We start from the raw sequence: 25,576 nt of genomic DNA, 5'->3' as shown, positions 1-25,576 counted from the left end.
TTCCCGTCTCCACACACCGTGATCGTCCCGGGAAAGCTGTCAGGGGAAGCCCTCTGCCCGCCTTGGAATCCTCAGTGATCACAGGCACCCTTGACCCCCAAGCCTAGAACTTTCCATGAGCCGAGCACCAGGGAGACCGGAAGCGGGGGGTCCGAGGAGAGAACCCCAAAGGGGCGGTGCCTGAGCGCCTCTTCCGATGTGTTCGTAAAGCGAGGTGCACACTGCACTCCTCGGGGGTGGACACCCGAGACGCGTTGGTAGTTTTTGACGACTGTGTCGTGTTCCTCATGGATGGTGTGTGTCTTTGGGAGGGGGGGGCGGGGGGCACAGACTTGGGGAAAAGCGTGAAAAAGTGCAGCCGTGGAGCTCCCTGGACGCTGACGAAGGTGAACTAGACAGCCCGGGGGGAGGGGGACTGGGAGAGCGAGCGAGCGCGGCGGGAAATGTCGCCCCTCTGTGGGTCACCTCTAGAGTAACGCTGCCGTGGACAACAGAGCCCACGGGCTCTGCCCACGGGCCAGCATGCCCGGCTCCCCCGTCGGTGCCCGTTGTACTTCCATGCGAGCACCGCGTGCCGAGCGCCGTTCCGGTGGAGGAGCCGGGCTGGCCCGTGGGGGCCAGATGTGCACGTCGGGGATGGGATCGCGCGTGGGGGAACGAGCGGCCTGGCCCACGCATTGGGCTTCCTGGGGGTCACCGACATAGCCTGCCTGCCTCCGAGTCCGTGTCTCTCATGATGGAAAGTTCCAGACGGATGCCGCTAAGACAGCCAGGCCTCACGCTTCAGGGAAACCACGCATGACGGCACTGCACGGTGGCCGCGCTGCTTTCTAGCGGCCGCTGGAGAGGGTCGCCAGCTAATCAATAGCACAGATCAAAGATGGCTGCGGACGCGGGCTTCCTCTTTCTTTTCTGACAGTACTGGAATTTGGACTCGGGGCTCGCACTCCCTAGTGCGTGCTCCAGTACTCATTCTGGGCCACCAGGCCTGTGGGCTTGCACTGTCTGTCTGAATACAGCCTCACCTTTCCTTCCTATTTAGTGCCACCAAGTCCCCCCCGCCCCCCCCCCCCCACCCTTCAAAGTTCTTGGGAACTTTGTGCCAGGGCTAGCCTGGAACTGGGATCCTTCTAATCTTGGCCTCCCAAGTAAGGAGGATTACAGGTGTGAACCGTCCCACCTGGCTTGAAAGTCTCTTTTAGAGTCAGTGTAGGGAAAAGAAAAAAAAATATATATGTAGGTATTAGTTTAAGGAACCACCCCGGGGCCAGTGCCGAGCATTTGTGCCCGGGGTCCTGCCGACGGGCACTGTCCCTGCCTGTCCCTGCGGGGCTTGGGTGGGGAAGGAGCCCGGGTCACTGCCTGACATAACGCATCTGGCATGTCTCGACTCTCCGTCTGTGAAATGGGAACCATTCTGCCTCCTCTGAATATGGGCCGGGCCTTTTGCAGGGGCGGCTTAATGTTGCTTTATATAACACGGACGAGAGGACGTCACCAAGGCTGTAAGGAATAGAAAGCGCGAGCAAAGCATCCGCTCCTAGTGATTCTAGAGAGCTGGGAGAAGAAGGTCTAACAGCCTCCTCACCCCAACCCTCGTCTGTGGAGAGGGCGGATGGGCCTGGGCGGGCGCATTCCCTACTCATTGGGGGATAGTTTTTGGACAAGGCACCCCGAAGCGAAGAGTCCATCGCTCAGATGACCTTCTGTCCCGTCACCTGCTAGCCCGGCCACTCCAGCCATCTGTAGCTTTCTGCCTTCCTTTTCTCTTAGGCAAAATGGGGTTCACCCTCCAAGACGCGGGGATTCAACCGTCTTTCCACTTGGACTTCTTACCCACTGTGCCGGTGGCTGGGATCGTGACGTGCTGTTTTAAACACGGGAGACAAGCAAGCCCGGAGAGAGCACGCGTTTGGGCCCCACAGCATGAGCACTGCATAATCGTGTCACTCGGAAGTAGCAGCAAAGGCCTTGCCAACGCTTGTACTTTGGGATTTTTTTTCCGAGCATTTCTGTTTTGCTCTTTAATGGAGCCCCGGGTGATGGCAGCCCTCTCTGTGTAAACGCACACACGTGTACACAGTTGCTTAGCTAACGTGTGGAAGTAGGCAATGGGTATGGAGGCCCGCCAAACCTCCGCACCTCTAAGTAGGGTCATGGAGGCCGTTTCCTTGGTTTTAAAGTTGTGTTGGCACCAGGCGACTTTCTGATATTTTTGCACGTATTAAATTTAGCTAGTGGGTCCTGAGGTGAGCTAGCCTTGTCTGCAGTCAGGTTTCCTTCTTTTTTTTTTTTTCTGACCCAAAAGATGTATTTTTGTTGTTGTTGAGATAAGGTTTCGTTCATGAAGCCCTGGCTGGCCTCGAACTCACGATCTTCCTGCATGCCTCAACCTACGTAAGGTGGAGGTATAGCTTGGAGTATATCCAGCGGATTAATTTCTCTTTTTGATCATACTGGGGTGTGAATTCAAGGCTTTCTACTGGCTATGCCAGTACTCTACTGTTTGAGCTTCAGCCTTAGCCCTTTTTTCTCGATTTAGTTTTGGGATGGGCATTTCTTTTGTCTCCTAGGCCAGTCCGGTAGCGTGTATCGGGGATGACAAGCACACCCTACTGTTCCCAGCCTTTCTGTTGAGATGAGGCCTTGAAAACTTCTATAGAGTCCGGGGTGACCTGGATGACACCATGCTTCTGAGCTCAGTCTCCTGCACAGCTGGGTAACAGGCATGTATCAGCACAGCCAGCTGCTGGCTCCCAGGAAGATCTGAACTTTTTGCTCAGGCTGACCTTGATCTTCTAGATCTCTATTCTTCTGAGTAGCTGGGATTCTAGGCAACAGGGTCGTGCCCCAGACAGTGAGTTCTGGATCCATTTGTCCACGCACAAACATTTCTGGTATATGAGGAAACGGATATGAAACGAACTTTTTATTTTTAGGACTCACATTCATTACCTGAAAAAGTCAAAGGATGGAGCGCGTTTCTCTATTCATGAAGTCTTAAGCCTGAGAACCACAGGGCCGTGGGAAACCTTTGACCGTCCTGGTAGGAAGAGAAGTAGCTCTGGAGGGCACCTGTGGTAGAGCTGGAGCCAGAGGACCCCTGGGGGGTCAGGAGACACAGGGCATCGTGGTGATTGTGTTACAGGTGGGACCCTTCTCCTTCGGAGCCGGGCGCGGAGACGCCCTGGGGTGGCGTGGTCAGAGGCACGACTTGCTTGGAGACATATACGGAAAACGACGCACGTGGGTGAAGCACGTGTGGCCGAGCCCCAGGGTGATGAACCGTGGCCGTAACTGAGTCGGTATTCGTGGCCGAGCCCCAGGGTGATTAACCGTCGCCGTAACTGAGTCGGTATTCGTGGCCGAGCCCCAGGGTGATTAACCGTCGCGTAACTGAGTCGGTATTCATGGCCGAGCCCCAGGGTGATTAACCGTCGCGTAACTGAGTCGGTATTCGTGGCCGAGCCCCAGGGTGATTAACCGTCGCGTAACTGAGTCGGTATTCGCGCTCCTGTGCTGCTTGTCTGAAAGTGTTCATGGCAACGGGCTTTAAAATTTTCCAGGGAGGATGAAAACGCAAACCAGGTTCCCTGTTGGAAGTCTGGAAGTTTCTTGTGCTGCTCACAGTAGGGGATGTGATCAGCGAGGTGGTGACCTTGACAAAGTCAAGGTCACGCGTGGTGGCCCGCACCTGGTGTCCGGGCACGGGCCAGGACGCCGGGGCCCCAGGCTGGTGGACGCCGTGGGAATCTTCTCCACCTGTTATGCGAAATGAGACATGTCCCCCCGCCATGGCGGACCTGCTGGGGGACCCCCGTGCCGGAACCTCAGGACTTTAATAATTGTAACAACAGCAACGAAGTGTGGAGAAAGGCTGGGGAGAGAGGCGGAGGGGGGCCGCGTGGAGAGGAAAGCAGGGAGGCGCCGCCCGCACTCCGTTCCCTCCTCTCTCCAGCCTCGGAGAGAAGCAGCGTGGCCTTAGAGATCACCAGTGACCCGAGAGGAGGGGCTGCTCTCCGTCTGCGCCCCCGGCTTCCTCCCGACGAGTCCTCCTCAGGAGCCATGGTTAGAGACACAGCCCCCCCCCCCCCCCGTGCATCCACGCCAGGGGCTTCCTGAAGCAACGCTCCCTCGCGCCTCCTTCTCCCCTCCCGCACAGGACCGCACCCGGTTCCCACTGTGGAAAGAAGCCCTCCACGACGTGACCCAGGGCAGAGCGGAGCTCGGCCACGTCGAAGGGGAGGAGAACAGCGTGCAGGAGCCCGGAGAGAACCTGGCCCCGCCTCAGGGCTGGGCCTCCATCTTGAGCAACAGAGGAAATGAGGTCAGGGCCGGCAGATGCAAGGCTGGTTCTGAAGATGGGAGGGAGGACAGCCAAGCCGAGGAGGAGGGCCGGGAGCTGGGCTGGGTGACCGGAGCTCACCTCGGTTCCGAGAAAGCAGACGAACTTCCAGGAGGCTGCACCGGGCCTTGGAAGCAAACGGATGCCAAGCGCGTGCTGTTGCCGGAGCCTTCTGTGAGGACAGCCCCGCGTGGCCGGGAACCAACCCCTGCTCACTGGGGGTCTCCCAGGAGGAGGGAGGGAATCCTGGTCCTGACCCCGTAACGGGGCCCGGGGAAGGCGCCCTGTGCACAGCCCCTAGCGCTGTGTCCCCCAAGCCAGTCCAGGCTCCACGGTGCAGGGGGAGTGTGTGGGGTTCACTTGAAAACACAAAATAAGATCTTCAGCGCTATCCCAAACGCTGTGCTTGAATCACGACATCTTCTAGACGTTCCTGGAGAGCTGTGCTACAAAACCCTTCTAGGCATGTGCTACGTTTCTGTGAAAGGGCTGTTTAAACATAAACGTCAGGGGCTGGGGATATAGCCTAGTGGCAAGAGTGCCTGCCTCGGATACACGAGGCCCTAGGTTCGATTCCCAGCACCACATATACAGAAAACGGCCAGAAGCGGTGCTGTGGCTCAAGTGGCAGAGTGCTAGCCTTGAGCGGGAAGAAGCCAGGGACAGTGCTCAGGCCCTGAGTCCAAGGCCCAGGACTGGCCAAAAAAAAAAAAAAAAAACAAAAAAAACAAACATAAACGTCAGTACCACGCGGTCAGCTTCTGCCTTAAGACAACTAAAGCCTTCTTTAAGACCAAGAGGTGGGGTGGGGGGAGCATTTCATTTGTCTCCTCAGTGCCAAGCACCTGCTAGTAGGACCTTAGCACTGCATTTTAATCAGCCAGCCGGGGGCGTGCTCCGCTCTCCTTGGAGCTTTGTTGTCCTCCCTGCCTGTGTTCTCTCCATCCGGGCACTGGGAAACCCGCTTGAGAGGGTAGCTCTGTTGCGTGTTCCATTCCTTTGCGGTCTACCGTCCTGTAACGTGTGGATTCACGATGCTCTTTAAAGTCCGGCGAGGGAATGCAAGGAAATGTCTCTCAGAGGTGAGGGACGGAACTGCGTTTGTGTGATGTGTTAGCGGAGCGATTCCAAGAGGACGCTGGAGCAGCCTGGGGCCACGGGAAGAGGAGGGGAAGCAAGCAAGCCAGGGGCGACCGTGAGCCTCGCTCTGGCCCCCGCCTCGCGCCGCGGGGAGCTCCGAGTCCCGTCCTGTATCCGTTTGTCCAGCACGCGGTGGCCTTTCACGCACGCGCCGATGCATTTCAGCTCTGGGGTGCAGGCGAGGATGGGCTGGGCCCCGCTTCGAGAGACTCGGCGTGGGCTGGGAGAAAGGAGGTAGGCTCTTACTGGGAGTGTGTATGATTGAGTTTTCCTTTTTCTATCATTCCACGTTGGCAACCCGTTTTCTGAGTCCTCTGAATGAGCCGGCTGGAAGCGGAATGGCTAGGGGGCTAGATGAACACCCGGGCTCAGGCCAAAGCTTGTGAGTCTCTATTCCAGCCTACGGCTGGGTGTGGTAGCAGGTGCCTATCCTCTCAGCCCTGTGTGCCCGGGGCCTAAAGTGAGACCTTGTGTCAAAACACTGACCAACCAGGGCGTGCTGGAGGCATGGCTCAGAGGTGGAACGTGCCGGCTTATTAGCAAGCGGGAGGCCCTGAGTTCAAACCCAAGTACAGCCAGAAAAAAAAAAAAAAAGAAAAGGTGTGCGATACTGTCAAGTAAATGTTTAAAAATAATACCCTCAAGACTTTGATACAGGAAGTACCACTAATCAACTTAACCGCAGGGACAGGAAGTACGGCTAATTAGCGGTGGGATCCAGTGAGGATCTAAAATGAACAATTCTCCGGATTGATTTAGATAATGATCCTTTTATTTTTGTGTTCTTTTTTTTTTTTCTTTAAAAGTGGTATGTAGACATCACTTCATCTCTACATTTCGGAGTTCTGTACATTTCTCAAAAGGAAATAGCCATGTTCGGTGTACAAAGTGAAAACAGAAAACTAGAAAAATTGGAATCAAACGGATTGGGTCGCCACGTGTGTTCCACAGTACAAATTGGATGTCGTCTGAAGTCCAGTCCCACTGCCATGAGGATGAATCAAGGAATGAAATAAAAATACTCTATTTTAAACAAACGGTATATATATATTTATATTTATATGTATATCTATTTACAGATAGTAGACCCAGTGATATCTGCAGTATTGTAAAAACTTATGTACAAATAACTTTTATTTTATTTTTTTAGACATTACCTGTACATCAGCACCGTAGTAGAAACAGAAGGACTTTATCACGCCCTCCCTCTCTGTGAGGGGGTCACCGCCCCGGGCATGGGAGGAAGCCTTCCGGAGGCCGCGCGGCCGCCCCTCGTTTCTCCTCACGGCCCGTGGGTTTGCTTCCCGGAGGCGATGGCGGCGCGGCTCCTCCTTCCTCGGCTTTATTATTATTACTCTGTGTCGTTATTGTTTTTTTTGGTTTTCATCTGCTTTGCTCGGGGCGTGCCTGGCAGCCTCCTCCTCGCGAGTTCAAGGCTCCCCTGTGCCCAGCAGGCCCGACGGCGCCCGGGGCGAGGAAGCGGAGGGTAAGGCCGCCCGCCCGCCCGCCCGCCTCCTGGGCTCGCCTGCCTCCGACGTGGGAGCGGCCCACGGGTCCCCGCGGGCCCGGCCGTCGGGTGGGCGCGCCGGGGCTGCTCGCCGCCCTCAGGGGCGGGCCCTCCTCACGGGATCGCCCCGCCTCGAGGCGGAGCCCACGCCTCGTCTGCCCGTCCATCCCGAGGGCGTCGCGGCTGTCGTTGGGGGGGGGGGGGCGGGACGGCAAGGTCGGTGTGACCGCCGCCCTGGGGATGCTCCCGGGAGGGTGGGGAGCCCGCGGCGTCCAGGCCGGCCCTCGGGGGGCGGACGTCAGGACGCGGCTCCCGCAGGCCCGCCCCCGGCATCGGCGCGGCCGCCCCCGTCCTTCCCGCGGTCCTTCCCACGCTGCCCCGCGCCTCGCGTCGTGGTCCGCCGGGCGGGGGGGCGGGGGGGGGACACGCGAGCGGGGGGGGGGGGACACGCGAGCTCCACGTCGGCTCCCGGGCCGCTCGCGGCTCCGCGCCTGCCCTGCAGTCTCCCGGCCGGCGGCCCGGCGTCCTCGGCCCCGGCTCTTCCTCTCTTCTCGCCGCGGCCCCGACGTGCCGGGCGGAGGATTCTGTCTGTGTCCCCCCTCGCTCTTCCGGCCCCTCTCCTGCAGCCGGGCCGTGTGCGAGGAGCCCGGGGGTGGGGTGGGGGGGGGTGGTCGGGGCGTCACACCCGGGTTTCCCACCGCCAGCCGCGGCCGCGTGGCTCAGTTTACGTGGGTCAGAAACATAACGACGAACAGAACACAGACGGGGGCGGGCGGCGCCGCGCTCGGCTCCGCCCCCTTCTCCTCCTGCGCGTGCGCGGCCGTCCGCGCGGCCGGGACTAGGGGTTCCCGAACAGCTCGTCGAGCTCCTGCATCCACTCGTCGCCCGGCGGCGGCGCGCCCTTGGCGAGGGAGTCCACCAGGTCGGCGGCGCCGTCGGGGAGGCCGGGGAAGGCGGGGCGCGGCGCCCTCGCCGTAGCCGTAGGGCGCGTCCTGCGGGGGGCGCTCGTAGGCCGGGCTCTGCCCGCTGCCCGCGTAGCCGCCGCCGCCGCCGCCCGCCGGGCCCCTGCGGCTGCGCGGAGGGCGGGCCGAAGGCCGGCAGCCCCGCGACGCCCGCGCTCAGGCCCGCCAGGGCCCCGGGCCGCGCCTGCGCGGGGGCGCCCTGCGGCCCGGGCAGCGGGGGGCGGCAGCGGGCGCGCCAGGGCGGCCGGGTGGAGGGCTCTCCCCGCCGCGGGGCCGGCGTCCGGGCCCGGGAAGGGCGGCTTGGCGGCGAGTCGGGGCGGGCCGGCCTGCAGCGCGTAGCCCGGGCCGTTGGCGAACGGCGCCAGCTCGGCCCCGGCCCGGCCGGGCAGCCCCGACAGCCCCCTCGGCTGCCAGCCCGGGGCCCCCTGCTGGGCCGTCCCCGGGACCGTCTGCAGCCGGGGGGCGCCCTGGGGCCGGGCCGGGGCCTGGCCCCCCGCGCCCTTCACGGGGGGGTGCTGGGCGCCGACCAGCATGCTCTGCGCAAAGCCGCCCACCACGCCCACCCCCGGGCCCGAGGCGGGCGGCCGGGGCGCCGGGGCCGGGCCGTGGGGGGCGCTCAGGGCGCCCGCGCTCGGGTGCTGCAGCATCTGCGTCAGGCCGGGGCCCATGGCGTACAGGCCCGGCTGGCCGGCCGCCGGGGCGCTGTAAGGGGCCAGCCCCATCTCCGACTGGGCGGCGGCGGCGCCCATGGTCCCCGGGCTCTGGGAGGGCCCCATGGCCATCAGGCCCGCGTTCTGCGCCATCATCCGGGACGTCCGCATGCTCTGCAGCGCCGCCTGGCTCCTGGCGGCCGCCATGTCCTGCGCCGAACCTGAGGGGGGAAGCACGGGTCACTCACGGGCGGCAGGGCGGGGGCCGCTCTCCGAGGGGGCCTCCCGACGCGTCCTGCGTGGCTGTGCGGGCGCGGACACACACGTGCACATGGGCACACGCACGCACACCTACCTACGAGGTGAGTGTGCACAATCGGCCAAGCACTGAACACACCGGCAAACACGAAAGTCACCCAAGTCCTCACCGTCGAGCGCGGAAGCACTGCCGAAGTCAGGCACGCAGACTGCACACGGCTTTGACAGCTTCCTTGTTGTGCGGGTCCCAGGCATGGGGCTTAGACTCAGGGCCCGGGCACAGTCCCTTAGCTTTATTGCTCAGGGCTGGCGCTCTACCACCTGAGCCATCGCTCCACATCTGGATTTTTTTTTGCCCGTCCTGGGGCTTGAACTCAGGGCCTGAGCACTGTCCCTGGCTTCTTCCCGCTCAAGGCTAGCACTCTGCCACCTGAGCCACAGCACCACTTCTGGCTGTTTTCTGTATACGTGGTGCTGGGGAATCGAACCCAGGGCTTCATGTATCCGAGGCGAGCACTCTTGCCACTAGGCCATATCCCCAGCCCCTGGGAGTATAATTTCAAGCGGAGAACACTACCCTTGGAAACGGTGATGGCGACTTGCTTTAAGACTCAGTGGGATTTGACGGGGTAAAGGCCACCGTCTTCGCTTGGGAGCTGTTTGGGCAGATGGGACCTTTTCCAGATCCGCTTTGCCCACCCCTCGGGCTTGGGATCCTCCGAACCCTAACATCAGTGCAGGAAGACCTGGTTCTGCAGCTGGGACAGGCAAGCACCCTGCCTCAGGCTGCCTGGCAGTGAACCTGGTGCCTTTCTGTAGCCAAGTCCACCCTTTCTAGTCAGCGATGACTACTACGTACTGCTCTCTGACCACGGCTAAGACACTCGGAATGCAGCCGCCGGAAAGCTGGCCAGAGGACCACAATGGAGTCTCTCTTCACAGGTTCCCGGAGCCCAGTGCGTGCAAACCAGGGCAAACTGTCACCTACTGAATGCTCGGCCCGTGTTGTAAAGGATTAGAGGGGCACAAAATAGCTTCTTTATATCCCGGCTGGTGATTAAGTCTACGAGAAAAAGAAGAATAGGTTTCTCCCCCGGACATTTAAGGGAGATGCAGTATGGGAGCAAATCAATATCATAAGCAAATCAGGTCCCCCTTGCACCTCCGCAAGAGGACAGCATAACCTTGTTAAAACTGGCATATTGGTAGATAACCGAACTATGCTTTTGTGTGTGTGTGTGTCTTTCTGACGGGGTTATTGATTTCTGGGCAGCAAATATGTCTCCATATTTTCTTCCTTTCTTTGAGAAAGAAAATTATGGGAATTCTGATTATGACTTAAGTTTTGTGGGTCAGGGTCAATATCATGCTGTATTGAAAAATCACATGGTTGCCGTGGAGGGGACCTGGAAGACTTCCATTAAATCCCCAGAAACAGTTCACACTTCCTCGTTCTGAGCCCGATTTCAGTCAGGTGATTTTTATTTATTTATTTATTTAGTTAGTTTTTTTGGCCAGTCCTGGGCCTTGGACTCAGGGCCTGAGCACTGTCCCTGGCTTCTTCCCGCTCAAGGCTAGCACTCTGCCACGTGAGCCACAGCGCCGCTTCTGGCCGTTTTCTGTATATGTGGTGCTGGGGAATCGAACCTAGGGCCTCGTGTATCCGAGGCAGGCACTCTTGCCACTAGGCTATATCCCCAGCCCCTGATTTTTATTCTGGAACAAACAAACAAAAAGTTTTTGGGTAAACACTGGATGGTCATATATCCTGTTAGGCAGTTTTGTGACCTTCGCTATTAAGTCTGTATCAACTCTGTGACCAGTGGAATCAGCTGTAGTGAATTAAGCGATTGAACTGCTTATGAAAAAACTTAAGGGGAAGTGGCGGCTGACTTGGATTGATTGGACAGACCCAAATTACATACACACAGGCCGACGGACTGCCCCAAACCGATGGAGGACGTTGGTCATTTGGGCATCTTTTTGTTGTATACTCATAGGGATATGTTGAAGGATCGGATATTGTCTGAATTAATTTCGCAATTGAGACGTAGGTTCCTTTCTCTGGAGGAAAGCTGCCATGCCCTTTAACAGAGCCATTATGTTACTATTTATTTTTACCATCTCTACTATAAATGTCTGCACTGCCTAGATGTAATTCCTTCCTTCCTTCCTTCCTCCCCCCTCCCTCCTTCCTCTCCCTCCCTCCCTCCACCCCCTCCCTGTTTCTTTTTCTTTTTCTTTTTTTTTTTTTGGCCAGTCCTGGGCCTTGGACTCAGGGCCTGAGCACTGTCCCTGGCTTCTTTTTGCTCAAGGCTAGCACTCTGCCACTTGAGCCACAGCGCCACTTCTGGCCATTTTCTGTATATGTGGTGCTGGGGAATCGAACCCAGGGCTTCATGTATGGGAGGCAAGCTCTCTTGCCACTAGGCCATATCCCCAACCCTCTAGCTGACTTTCTAACAGTGTCTTTTTGAGTTCTGTCCTCGACCGACACGGATCTCCTCATTTATGTTCCCTGGGTAGCTAGGATGACAGGCCTGCACTACCGTATCCAGCCTTCTTGGTTGAATGGGGTCTTGCGAGCTTTTTCCCTGTCTGGCCTTGAGCCAGAATCCCATCAGCAGCTAGGATTATAGGCTTACGCCACGACTTCTGGCTAGATGTAATGATTATTTAAAAAAAACAACGACACACACATTTAAAATATCAGCCATCAGCATAACATTTTCAACCTAAGTGAAATAAAAGGCCTTTTATTATTTTAGCCTTATGCCTTCAATAATTTTAAACACACAAAGGAAACAAAATCCAAACACAATCCGAGACTCAAAGTGTCTTCAACCAATTACTACATATGTTAAACAGGCTATTTTTTTTCTTTTCCTTTTTTTTTGGTCTAAAACAGCTCTTATCGTGAGACACCGTAGTCACATTAATTTTCTTGTCTGCTGGTTAACATCACAGTGTCAAAGAAAATCTTCCATATTCAAATAAAGATGATAATATGCAATTCTTTCTCTAAAAGGGCCTCTGCCCTAGTTCTACTCCCAGGAAGCCTCTGTTTATGAAAAACATGAGCTTTCCACCGGCAGGTGACACTGTGACACTGCCGGGGGGGTGGGGGCTCACGTCCAGTGAAGGGGGGTCACCGTGACCTCTGACTCCTGGGGCGGGGCATGCGGCCGTTTCCCGTGGCTCCTTGCAGAGCTCTCTCTCAGGAAACTATTCGTTATCTGTTGATCTGCTGTTTTCCGCACGCACACCGTCACGCTGTCAGTACGGCAGGGGAGCTACTATGTGAGCGTATGTAAGGAACGATCGTGGGGCTGGGGATATGGTAGTGGCCAGAGTGCTTGCCTCGTATACATGAAGCCCTGGGTTCGATTCCCCAGCACCACATATACAGAAAATGGCCAGAGGTGGCCTGTGGCTCAAGTGGCAGAGTGCTAGCCTTGAGCGGGAAGAAGCCAGGGATAGTGCTCAGGCCCTGAGTTCAAGGCCCATGACTGCATTCAGGCCCCGAGTCCAAGGCCCACGACTGCCCCCCCCCCCCAAAAAAAAGGTCATTGCCAAAGAATTAGAATGCTTAAACTACCACACGGGGACCGGGGTCCTCTGCCCGGCGGTTCTGACGGGGTGACCCACCGGTGGGGGGGGGTGGGGTGGGGCCGGGCTCTCACCTTGAAACTGGCCGACCTGCTGCATGGGGTACGGGCTCCGCTGCGGCGGTGGCGGCGGCTGCTGGGCGTGCTGCCGGGGGAGGTGCGTCTGGTGCAGCTGCTAGGAGGACAGAGCACGGGGGTGAGGGGGGAGCGGGGGGAGGGGGACACCCGGCCGTCCCCAGGGCCAGGGTGCTGGCCTCCCACACCAAGCTCTCGCCAAGCGGATGGACCCGAGGACGGAGGTTCAGAGAACGACCCCCCCCCCCCCCCACTCTCCTCACACACAGGCCCAGGGCAGCCTGCAGAGAGCCCGGAGCCCCAGCGCCCCTCCTGGCTTGGCTTTTCTCAAGTAATCAGGAGCAGCACTGGACTCCGTTTCCTCATTTGTAAACGAATAGGACGTCATGATACTGAATGGCTCTTGGTGTGTGTGTGTGTGTGTGTGTGTGTGTGGTGTGTGTGTACTTGAACCCAGGGCCTGGGCACCGTCCCTGAGCTTTTGTGCTCAAGGCAAGCACTAAACCACAGCTCTACTTCTGGCTTTTCAGTGGTGAACAGGAGCTAAGAGTCTCATAGATTTCCTGCCCAGGCTGGCTTTGAACCGTGATCCTCAGCTCCCAGCCACCCGTGTCCGTGTCTGACAGTCTCTTAAGGGATCTGAAATCCCTCATTCTGAAGAACGTCCGGGAGTGAGCGAGAGGCGACGCGTACCGCGCTCCCGGCCAGCGAGGCATGAAGTGTTACCGCACACCTGGCCGCCGGATGGGCTGGGAACCTGGGTAAAGCTGGGTCTCCCGTCCCTCCGTTGTCCTCGGAGGACACACAAGTGCGGCCCACACGCCGTTTCCAGACCTGAAAGCCCTAGGACCACCCTGCTACCCGCGCCGATCCGCACGGCGCCGGCGTGCGTGGTGTCGGCTGGAGCGACACCTGCCTGGCCTGGGAGACGCGCGGGCTTTGAGTCCCAGGGCTGACGAAGAGAATCGTTGGCAAAACACCAAGTGGAGGGCTTCGAACGTGGGGACTACGGAGACGGCCCGCGTCCGTCCACGCTCTTGGTGAGCTTGGCGCCCGCGACTCGCGCCTGCAATCCTAGCTGCTCAGGAGGCCGGGAGCCGAGGACTGGGCTCTCAAGACGGTCAGTGCACGAAAAGCGCACAAGACTCTGATCGCCAGCCGACTACCGACCAGCCGGAAGAGGAGCTGCAGCCCCGGTGCTGGACCACTATCTAGCCTCGGGCGAGAAAGCTCAGGGACAGTGCGTATGCCCTAAGTTCAAACCCCAGCCCTGGTGGCAAAAAAGGAAGCAGTGTCTGCAGGCCCGGGGCGTCCTCCGGGTTTCCCATCCCTGTCCTGGTTCTCCGGGGCTTTGCTGGCCTGGCTGCCGGGTGGGTGAGTCCGGCATGGGGTCACCCATCTCCCTCTGCGACCCCGCTGCGGCTCGCCGGCTCTCAGGTGCCGGGCAGGCCTGCCCCACCTGCCCAGGGCCGGCCGCCAGCCGCGCGGACTCCCACAGCCCGGCTTCCCCCCCCCCCCCCGAAGCCCCTGCCAGTGCCTGGCTCCGGGCGGCGCACACCTGCTGCAGGTGTGAGGAGCGAGGCTTGTTTGGACCATGGCTGCCGGGCACTCTCTGGCCTCGGGAGGAAGGGAGATGATTACACAGCTGTTGGGGGGGGGGGGGACGGACACAGAAGCAGGAAACAGGAGTAAACTACGCTCGCTCGCTCGGCAGGGCGGGTTCTCTCTTTGGGCGGGGGTGGCTGCTGTTATCCTGAGCTGTCCCCCTTGATTCCAGGGGGCCTCAGGGGGACTATGTCTATCTGCACTGCGTCTTCTAGAGGTGGTGGCGGATGCCTGGTGCATCTCCAAAGTGCGGGTGCTATCTGGAACATTCTGGAAGGAACCACTAGGAGTCAGAGCTACATTGGGCTTTGAGCTGGTAGGACAGCCTCATGGCCCCCCGCCCCCCCACGCAGAGCCTCCTCCGTGAGATGACCCCCACAGCCCCCCACAGGGACCATCTGGGATCTTGCGGACAGTCTCAGGCTTTTCTTTGGGATAAGATGCCAGCATCTCTAAAAACAACACAAGTCCACCCCTGCAGAGGCCGTCCGCCGTCCGCAAGAGGGGCTTTCTCTCTAAGCTGGTGGTGGTCAAAGATGCCGAAGGTGTCGGCCTGCCTTTAACTCATAGGTTCCCCGAGTTGTTTTAGAAGCTGTCAGGAGTTTTCTCCAGTGCGTTCTCTCCCCGTGACCCCGCCACCTCAGGCTCCGTGGGCCTTATGGTCCTGTTCTTGTTCCTCATTCCTTCTCCATGACCAATGCTACAGAATTCTCCACGGCTCCTCTGACAGCCTCTTCCAGAAGCCAAGTTCCCTGAGGGATTGTTATCTGCTTTATGCCAGAAACAAGCATGGCAGCGTGTGAAGAAGCTGAGCCAGGCCCCAGTGTGTGTGTGCGCTGAGGACAGAGCCCCTAGGACCAGGAAGCACAGGACAAGGAGCCAGGCAGGACTCAGAGCGCTCACTGTGTCAACGGCCCTGCCAATGGAGGCTTGGAGCGTGTCTTTGAAGCATAAACTAATCCATTACAGGAAAAGGCCTGGGTTCTGCATGTGGTCCACACCCCTAAGAAAGGCCTGTCCGTGAGCATCTGGGGGGGGGGGCGTGGGGACCCCTGGGCCGCAGCAGGTGCCTGTGGCTGGGCTGCGGCTGTGGGCGTCTTACCTGCTCGGCCAGAAGCTGCTGCTGCTGCTGCTGCTGCCGCTGCTCCCGCAGGAACTGCTGCTTCTGCTGCTCCATCAGCTGAGTCCGCTGCTCCAGGAGCATCTGCTTCATGAGGGCGGCCTGCGGCTGGCTGCCCAGGAAGCCCGGGCCCACGGGGCTGCCTCCGGAGACCATGCCGCCGCCGCCGCCGGAGCCCGGGGGTGCCGAGGGGGGCACGGGGCCCGCGGCCCGCGGGAGCCCGACGGGGTGCTGCTCCTGTGGGGACGAGAGGACGAGCTGCAGATTCCAGACGGACACACAGGAGGCCGCCGGGGAAGGGAAATGGGGCTGGCAGACCCCAGGGGTCCTGAGGGGCACCCCTTCCAGTTCCACGACACCACCCCAAAGTCCGTCCCTGCCCCATCTCAGCGGAACCCGAGAGCGGGCGGGGGGGGGGGGGGGTGGGTGGGTGGGATTCACCCGGTGCAGAGGAGTGTGAACCACTGCGATGGGGTGTGAACTGGAGAGCTGGAGCGACCCCGTTTCTCCAAGGAGAGGCTAAGTCCTCAAGCTGGGTTCACGCGAGGACCCTCCTTCCTTGGTACTGTCTATTCCTCCGGAACGGAGCGCTTAGCCAGCAGGAGAAACACGGATTTATTCACCGACAGGTCTCATGGTTGATATCATCCTGTTCAATTCTAACACCGGAGAAGTTGGCACATGTTTTTTTCTCTTAATGCTGCCGCTCAGAGGCAATCGATCAATCTATCGATCAATCTATCGATCGATCATCCTCTCTATCTTATCTTCCATCACCACCATCCTCTCTTTGTATATATGTGTATTTACTATTGTATCATCTATCCTCAATCTATGTATCTATTTATCTACCATCTATTTATCACCGTCATCCTGTCCATCTATCTATCTATCAATCATCTATCTAGATATCTCTGTCAGGGTTTTTCGTTTGGTGCCAGTCCTGGGACTTGAATTCAGGCCTGGCCACTGTCCCCGAGCTTTAGGGCTAGCGAGCACTGTGCCACTTGAGCCACAGCACCACGCCTGGCTTCTTCAGTGTGTGTGGGGCTGAGGAATCGAGCCCAGGGCTTCATGCGCGCTAGGCAAGCGCTCCAGCACTAGGCCACGTCCCCGGCCCCCAGCCAGTTTTTGATGGTGAGAACAGAGCATGTTCTGCATAAAGCTCTGGCGTCTTCAGCATCCGCACAGCAGAGCCGAGTCCCCTCCAGGGGCGTTTGAGTGGAGAGGAGCGGGGACTCTCCATTCTATACGGACAGACAAGCCGTGGCAGTTTTCAAGGACCCGAGGCTCAGGGAGTGCCTGTAAAGTGTAAGATCTACTGACAGAGCCCAGGGAACACACCGGGGGAGGCTACCACAACCCCACCGAGACCCTGGGAGGATAAAACAAATAGCCGGCCACGAACGGGTTTCTGGACACTTCTACCGAGCACCACCTGAGAGTTCCGCAGAGGTGCTCTTCCTGATTCACCAGTTTCAAGCAACGACTCGGCGCACAGGAGAACTGGCCAGGAGGACGTCACTCGGTAAAGGGTGCCCCCAGGATGTACACGGCCCTTCCACAGGCACGACTACTGCGAGGCCCGAATAACAAGCACTGGAGGTGAATACTTATGCACTTATTCACGTGCGTGTGCAGGTGGTTCTGGGAGCGTGAGGATACGTTTTTAACGGCAATAGAGAGATCTTATGCCATAGGACCCCAGCAGCCCTGAGGCTACGGGTGCCCGACTGCTGCAAACCCGTCCCTGGCCTTCCCACGGAGGCCTTCCCTCACCCCCGCCGGAGACAAATGGCCCCGACGCCGCACTTCCACACACGAGTCCACACTGACGGCGACTTCAGTGTCAGCAGAAGACTTCTTTTCGGCGCTTTATAGTATACCTCGCGCTTTCCAGCTTGGATCAGGAAGAGAGATTTGGGGAGAAAATGAGACACGGAGGGAGAGACTGGGTGTGAGTTTCTCGCGGTGCACTTTAGTATTGTGTGACGGCCCAGGACAGGTGTGTGTGTGTGCACGTGTGCATGTTTGTGCGTGTGCATGCGTGTGCGGTGCGCGTGTGTGTGCATGCGTGTGCGTGCGCGTGTGTGTGCATGCGTGTGCGTGCGTGTGGAGGGGAGGGGCTTGCAGGCGTGTCAGGGGAGGGAAATTTTGCCTTCCCGGCTCTCCAGTGCGGATGGAGCCGAGCTGGTCCCCGCTGGGCCGCTGTCCTCGGGGGCGCGGCCCGTGGCTGTTCCTGGGGGGATAGCACTCTCCCCGGTGGTCTCCCCACGAGCCCCGCTTCTTGGTGTCTGGCGGACACACTGGCCGTGGGAACGGAGGGCGGCCGCCTTCCCGCCAGGTTCCTGCGCCCCACGGCAGGTGACAGGGACCCTCGGGGCGGGACGAGCACGGGGGCAGGGCCTGGGGCGCGCCAGCTCCGGCCGGCAGGGGGCGGTGAGGCCCCGCCCCGCCTCCCGCCAGCCCCGCCCCCCGCCAGCCCCGCCCCGCCCCCTCGGCCCCGCCCCGCGGCCTCCGCCAGCCCCGCCCCTGCCAGCCCCGCCCCCGGCCGGCCCCGCCCCGCGGCCCCACCCCCGGCCAGCCCCGCCCCCGGCCAGCCCCGCCCCGCGGCCCCACCCCCCCACCCCCCCAGCCCCGCGCGGCTGGCTGAGTCGGGCCGCAGGCAGCCCGGGCGTCACTCCGGACACTCCGGACACGGACACGGCCGCCGCCACCCAGGAAGTCCCCGGTGACGGCTCCGTGGGCCTCGGCGGCGCCCACCGACACCCGAGGGCCCGGGAGGGGGAAGGGCGCGGGGGAGGGGGGCAGGGGAGGGGAGAGGAGGGGTAGGTGCGGGGAGGGGAGGGCAGGGGAGAGGTGAGGAAGGAAGTGAGGGGAGTGGAGGAGAGGGGAGGGGAGGGGAGGGCAGGGGAAGGGAGGGGAGGAAAGGGCAGGGGAAGGGAGGGGAGGGCAGGGGAAGGGAGGGAAGGGAGGAGAGGGCAGGAGGGGGGAGGGCAGGGGAAGGAAGGGAGGGAAGGGGAGGGAAAGGAGGGGAAGGGAGGGGAGGGGAAAGGAGTGGAGGGAGGGGAAGGGAGGGATGGGGACACCGGACTGGTGGCCCCCCGGGAGCCGCCCGCCCCGCCCCCCCCCATCTGCCCGAGGAACAAAGAGCACAGCAGGGCGTGGACCCCGGGCCAGAGGGGACAGCCAGGCGCCGGGGCGGGAGGGCAGGGCAAGCTCGTGTGGGACGGGACACCCCCCCCATGGGAACCTCGGGGCCAGAGGACGCCAGGATGTGGCCCCCCTTCTGCCTCTGGGTGTGAGGCTGGGGTGCGCCCCGCCCCGGGCCGGCCACACTGGTCCCGGCCCCCCGGGGTGACAGAGCCCCAGCTGCGCCCCCAAAGCAAGCCGGGGAATCGGCCCGGCCTGCAGGGCGCCCCATTCCCCTTGGTGGCCCTGAGGTGGGGCGGAGGGGGAGCCCCAAGCCAGAGGGGAGAGCCTGGAGTCCCAGGCCCCAACCCATCCCCCCCCCCCCAGGCTGCAATGTGAGGAAATGCCTTCCCGCGTGGGACTGAGCCCTTCAGCCACGGAAGAGGAGCCACAGCACCAGGGACCCACGCTGCCCGGGGTGGGGTGGTGGGGGGTGACCATCCACCCCAGGGATGACCAGAACACAAAGCCACCACCGGAGTCCCCAAAGACACCACCGACGGCCCGGCTGGAGCCGGTCATCCTAGCGAGCTGGGAGGTGGAGAGGGAGGATCATGGTTCAAGGCCAGCCTGGGCATAAGATCCACGCGACTCCGTCTCAGCCAGACTGGCTCAGGCCCCAACCCTAGAGCTGCTCCCTGTGTCCAGCCGGGCCGTTCACTTAGGGGGAGATGCTCCCCGACCTTGTGACTGCCGCCGCAGGCATGGGCTGGGGTGGGCGGGGGGGGGACACCCCTCCAGCCCACCCGGCAGCCCAGGGCCGTGGAGAGAGATGTGCCCCGGGCCCCAGGAATGGTTAACCCGGCCCAGGTCACCCAGCATTCTACAGGGTGCTGAAACGGGGATGTGGCTGTGAGTGAGGAGCGCAGGAGGAGGACGGGGAGGACGGAGAGCAGCCGCCCGTGGAGAGGACACACCGCCCCAAGCGGAGCTGCTTTCTAGGGTGCAGGGCGGATGAGCTCCCGGGTAGGTCTGGCCACAGAGGGGCTCAATGCGCATGCGATGTCTGACTCAACCCATGGAGACCAGGAGCGCGAAGAGGCTCTCGAGGAAGAACAGAGCGACAAACCGCGAAGCAGAGTAAGCCGAGGCCAGGTAGAGCAGAGATGAGCACGGGGCTGGACGGGGAGCGGGAAGTGGGCAGGGTTAGGAGGCAGCCGTGGGGTAATCCAGCCAGGAGGGAGGGAGGGAGGGAGGGAGGAGGGAGGGCAGGCTGGCTTCTGACGGTGGGAATGGAAGAGGACAGTCATCGTACCTGCCGGAAATTCTCTGGCAAGAACTGGTACTTTTTTTAAGCACATGCAAATATCTAGGGTGACTGTGTTCCACGAGTCCCGTCTTCCCCCCTCCGTCCTCGGCCCAGGCCCCACGGCTGCGGGACACGGGAGAGGGGCGAGATCTGCTGAGAGAGCAGCCGCCCAGCAGACGCAGGGGCGAGAACCGGCCAGCCCAGCACCCGGGAGGCCGAGGCGGGAGGATGTGGACGTCAAAGCCGGCCTCCCCAAACCCAGTCTCCACAACCACGCCCTCCCCTGCCAGCCACGACCACAAGAAAGCCGGCGACGGGCTGGGCCGTAACCGTAACCGCAGCCGCGCGGAGGCGGAGCCGGGAGGGATGGGGACGGCGCAGTGCGGGGCTCGGCGATCCCAGCTCCTCCAGGGGCGCAGACGGCGGGGACCGCGCCAGAGAGAGGCGAGGGGGGAACTGCCGAGAAACGTGCATGGAGACTGGAGAGGTCACTTAGCGGTAGAGCACCTGCCTAGTAAGTTTGAGGTTCTGAGTTCGATCCCCAGAAACGCACGTGTGCGCGTGCACACACACAAACACACACACACACACACACAGAGGGGGTTGGGGGAGGGCACCTCTTCCCTCACCTGCCCCCCCCGCCCCCCCCAAGGGCCAGCACAGAGCTGGTCCACGTGTACCAAGTAGACCTCCCACAGAAAAGACTAGAAATTTCTCCAGACTGGGGAAGAGGTGAAGCACTGTTGGTAAATATTAAGTTTCTATATCCACAAAGGTATTTTATATTCTGGTTCTGTCAAATAATGGCAGTATAGACAATTATATCTATGTTTTAGATAATCATCTAGGATACATTTTATGTGTATTATATAGTATGTAACATGTATTCCAATGTCTATGTTGACTCCATCATAACATTACCAATACACATTAATATGTATTACTTAATATTTATATGTAATAAAATAAACAATCTATCGATTCATGTGTGTTAATGGTCATATTACTCAAAAATAATGACGGAACAAAAACCCAGCCGGGCATTGGTAGCTCATGCCTGTAATCCTAGCTACTCAGGAGGCTGAAATCTGAAGATGGTGGTTCAAAGCCAGCCGGGGCAGGAAATTCCGTGAGACTCTCGTCTCCAATGAGCCACCAGAAGAACGGAAGTGGTGCTGCGGCTCAAAGCGACAGAGCACTCGCCTTGAGCAAAAAGAGCTCAGGGAACAGCCCAAAGGCCCCGAGTTCAAGCCCTGTGACCCAGAAAGACACACTGAAGCGAAAGGGCTGCAAAGCCTCCCTAGGAAACACCATGAGCAACACCCCAGGCTGTTGCTCTGGCCCTAGAACCGGCTGCACCCACCCCCAGACCCGGCCCTGCAGCAGCACCTGTTTCCTGTGGCGTCTGGCTTCTGGTCACCGAGGGAGGGCGTGGGCACCCTCTCGGGGAGACACGGGCAGACGCGAGTCGGTCTGCTGCGTGAGAGGACTCGGCACGAGGGCCACGTCGGGGCTGCGCCGTGGGCGTGAGCCGTGCTGGCCACATTCTGTCTTTGCACGTGATGCTCGGGCCTGCGGTGGCCTCGCCGCTCCAGTGCGGTACCCACCGGGAGCTTGCGTGTCCCACAGCTTGAAGCCACGTGGGAACTGTCTTACAGTTCTTCTGCATTCCCACCATCCCGTTATCCTGGTCTCTCCCGCGGCGGGGCTGAACAAGAACACCGCCCCCCCCCCCCGGAATTCCTGTTATCCGAAACCGGCTTAAGGAAGGAAGACGGCAAGGAGCGGAGATCGCTTGGTGAATGTGGACGGCTACGCACGCTGCCACCCGAGGGTCAGTGAGTTTGCTCGCGCCCTCAGGTGCCAACAGGAAGCCGCACGCAGCCGTGAAAACCTCATGCTCTCGCTCTCCGAGGGCTCTGGGATTCCACTGCGGGATGGATGGGGGTGGGGGCGGGGAAGACACCCCGGGAAGGGCGAGGGGCAACTCCCCGGTGGAGCCTTGGGAGCATTGTGATGGGCTGCGGCCTCTCTTACGGCCCGGCCTCCGGCTTCCGTGGCATCCGTGGACGGCAGGGAGGCCCCGCGGTGGAGACAGTGGGTCTCTAGTCCTCAGCAAGACTTCCCGAGTTTCTGCCGTGGCACTAACCACATCGAAGGCGCCAGAAACGGCCAACTCTTTACTCCTTGGAGCTGATGAGCCTTCAATCCTCTTTGAAGCGGAGCCCGTGTCACAGGACAGAATCCCACACCCTGGAATCCACCCCTCCTTTGTCCCCTCTGTCCTGCCTGAGCGTCTGCCCTTCTGTAGCCTAGAAGAAAATGGATGCAAGAGGGAGCTGGGCTCTCTTTCTGTTCCATACGCAGTGCTTTCCTAAGACACTGCATCAAAGTGCCTTCCCCCGGTCCTGAAGGCAAGCACCCATTTCCAGGGGGAAAAATGGCCCTCCACATTTCCAACAACAGCCCTCTAGGCTGCTCATCCTCATGTCACGAGTCACTTCCTTGTAGTGACATAGCAAGAGCTCAGGGAGGAGAAGAAAATGAGAAAGCGAAGTTTCACAGGCTCGACCATTTTTGGGGGGGGGGGGCCACCTGCTCGGTCAAGATAATAGGATACGCTATAAATGTGAGAAATTTATTCTTCCTGTCTTCAAAAAGATTTACTACTGTCTTGAATCTAGTTCAGGAGGTCCAACTAATAATAAACTGATTTATAGAATAAGTAGGTGCCACATGACTCCATTTCTATTTTTCTTTCTTCTTCTTCTTCTTCTTCTTCTTCTTCAATTATTATTATTATTATTATTATTATTATTATTACTGTGGCAAAACATAGCATTTAAACTATCGTCAGTGTACAGTTCAACAGCATTAAGCACATTCACAATGTGGTATAACCATGAACACTCTTACTAGACCTTTTCCATCATCCCAAACAGAAATGTTACTTCATGGCAAGGACTACCTTCTTTACTGTCCTCCTTCCAGTAATCAACTAATTAACTTTTCCAGGGACACTTAAGCTGCTTCTGTGGATATTGGTACAGGTTTAGAAGGGAATGTGACAAGTGCATGGTGGGAAAAAAATCCAGACAGACCAAAAGTCAAGGTGAGTTCTACAAGGTGGTAAGAGAACTATTACCAACAGAGTCTAAAACTTCCCATGAAAATAAAAATATAACTTGACAAGATGTCTGGAGCAACAAGAGGCAACCCTAGACTTTTAACATTCCTCCCCTACAAACCCCCCCGTCCCCGAGGCTGCGCTCAGAATTAAGGCGTGCAAGGACACTCACGGTGAACAAGCGGTTAAGCCGTCCAAGCCTGGCCGGCTCCGTCTTTCTGTCCGTCAACCCAAAGGCCTCTCTCTCCGTCCTCACCCGCCTCTGCCTTTACCGAGCCATTGCTCGCCCATGCCGTGCACTGTTCTGGGCACCAAGGCTCTCAAGCGACACAGCCGCGGGCCGGCTCCCCAGGAACTCCTGCGCCGGGACGCACCCTGAGAATCCCGCGCAACAGCGGCGAGAGGGTGGTTAATTCTGGCTGGGGACAGAGATGGAGGCGTGGGGGAAGGAGCGCATGAAAACCCTGCGTACCCAAGGCAAAAATCAAGAATCAATATTACCTCCTCTGTGAGAACACAACATATGCTACGACGTTATGAATATGGTACTAACAGCATCTGTGTAACACAAACCTGCAAGGAAAAGCAAAGTATACAACGGCACTGTGGCAAATACCTGAGAGAAACAACTGAAGGGAGGAGAGACTGATCTTGGCTCAGGGTGTCGGAGTCCTCGGCCCCTCTCTGCCTGGCCCCAGCCAGGCCCCCGGGTAGAACGACGTGGCGCTGGTAGGGTGTGGTAGAAGCGGTGTCCCCTCATGGTGGACAGGAAGTGGCGAGGCAGAATCCTCGCACCCAGAACACCCTTCAAGGAGACTTCCCAGGGACGGCTTCCCCCACGCGGGCACGGCACATCCAAACCACCCCACGCCGACCACGACGGCTAGGCAGAACGCACACAGCTGCAGAACGAGGCAGCGGAGTTAGAGCCGGGCCTGCCGGCTCACATGGATCATCCTAGCCACGTGGGAGGCAGGAGAATCTTGGTTTAGAGCCAGCCGCGGGAAAACGAGTCGGTATCCTCACGGGCAGAATGGAAGACTCGGCTACGCGAGGGCACCGAGGAACACGTGCTGGCCATGCTCTCTTCTCGGGTCCTTTTCCTCTGCCCAAAGCCCCGGGCACAGGCACGGCCAGCACTCTGCTCCCAGCACACAGCTCCCCACGCCTTCCGCCTCCCTCTTCTGGGTGGCGAACACACACACACCACAGTCAGCGCCACCCACCTGTCGCCTGAGACTTCAGCCGTCGGCTCAGAGGCCAGGCCTCTGTGGTCGGAGTGAAAAGCCGCGTGGTCAGCGTGGTCAACCGACCCTAGCGAACGAGGGGGGCTGGGGTGCCCGTCCTGCCTCAACCGGAAGCGGTGGGGGAGAGCGGCACGCAGAAGGAACTCGGAGCACGACGGCTCCTGGTACTCGGCTTGGGCCTTCCAACGCCTCGGCACCTCGGACTAAAGGCAGCTACGCCAGCACCCGCTATATCCAAGTCGACACCTCTTTCCCCGACAGGCTGGCAATCGACCCAATTCGGGCTTCCAAATGACGTCCTCAGGTTCGCAGGTGCCATCTACCGCAGCAATGGCAACACAAAGGGAGCGAGAGAGAAAGCAAAGAGGGAGAAGGAAGCCTGCTTGGCTCCTCCCAAAGGAGCAGTTGGCAGACCCGACGTGAGCATGCGGCTCCCTCCTGTCAGCCAGCGCCACCAGGTCACCAGCGTGGGGACAAATTCCCTCCCTCGGCAGATCATCATCCAGAATGAACCCGCAACCAGACTCAGACTCTCGTCTCTGTATTTCAGGTCTCAGAAACCACATCGCCTTCTCTGTCTCTCTCTCTCTCTCTCCTTCCTGTGTGTGGTCTGAGGTCAGGACTCGAACTCGGTGCCTGACCCTTCTGTCCATTGGCCATGGCTCTACCATAGGAGCCACGCCTCCAGCCCTCATGTCGCCTTCTCGCGCTGGGGGTCCTCAGTGCTCACCGGGGTTCTGGGCAGCCCTCCCCTCTCCGGCCCCGCCCCTTGTTACCTCCCCCACCCCTGGTCCCCCAACAAGTGACTTTCATTTGGCTTCACGGATCCGTTTTCTCTGCCTTCAATGCTGCCTTCAGCCTTCCCTGGGATAATTTTCTACGAGAGAGAGAGAGAGAGAGAGAGAGAGAGAGAGAGAGAGAGAGAGAGAGAGAGAGTGTGTGTGTGTGTGTGTGCGCGCGCGCCCGTATCCTAGTCCTGCATCTTAAACTCATAGCCCTGGCTGATGGCTTCCCTTTTGAGCGTTCAGGACACCCTGTCCCCCTTCTTCCCTGGCTTCGCCGACGGCCATGCAGGTAGAAGAAGATGACAACGTGCGGACAGACTGCAAGTCTGACTGCTCTGTTAGGGTGAGTGCCTTGCCAGCTCTCTAAAGTTCCTGCCGTAGACCCGTCATCCTGTGCTAACTCCATGAACGGCTGAATAGAAACAGGTCAGTGATCAGCGACGCCCTAGAACCATCCGGAATGCCTGTAGTCTCACCACAGATCAACGCAGGACGGCTCCCATCTTGCCTTTCCTGAGGCTCCTGTCCAGGTGATAGTTCTGGAAGTCCACAGAAGGGTGTGTTTTCCCAAAGCAGATGTGGCCCGTGCCTACGCACGGAGGAAAGACCCGAGTAGCTCTTCTCACGTGTTCCTGATGCTATAGTCAACCGCTCCCTGTGTGTTCACAGCCAGACCACCGTGGCCCCAGCCCTTCACTTGAGGCCG

General features: G+C 59.3%; 1 protein-coding gene across 1 annotated transcript in view; it reads right to left on the bottom strand.

The window, feature by feature from the left end:
• Window positions 1-7,789: 7,789 nt before the first annotated feature.
• The window catches only part of Maml3 (mastermind like transcriptional coactivator 3), a 254,318-nt gene continuing 236,531 nt past the window's right edge, over window positions 7,790-25,576 (bottom strand). The window contains 6 exon segments of the mRNA XM_048333778.1: window positions 7,790-7,950; window positions 7,952-8,056; window positions 8,058-8,177; window positions 8,179-8,825; window positions 12,546-12,645; window positions 15,253-15,507. Coding sequence (XP_048189735.1) covers window positions 7,831-7,950; window positions 7,952-8,056; window positions 8,058-8,177; window positions 8,179-8,825; window positions 12,546-12,645; window positions 15,253-15,507 — 1,347 coding nt within the window. The 3' untranslated portion in view covers window positions 7,790-7,830.

This window comes from Perognathus longimembris, chromosome 24 (assembly GCF_023159225.1).
Source record: "Perognathus longimembris pacificus isolate PPM17 chromosome 24, ASM2315922v1, whole genome shotgun sequence".
In the NCBI taxonomy this organism is placed as follows: Eukaryota; Metazoa; Chordata; class Mammalia; order Rodentia; family Heteromyidae; genus Perognathus; species Perognathus longimembris.
The sequence above is the reverse complement of the archived record's forward strand: the minus strand, read 5'-3'. Positions and strand labels throughout refer to the sequence as shown.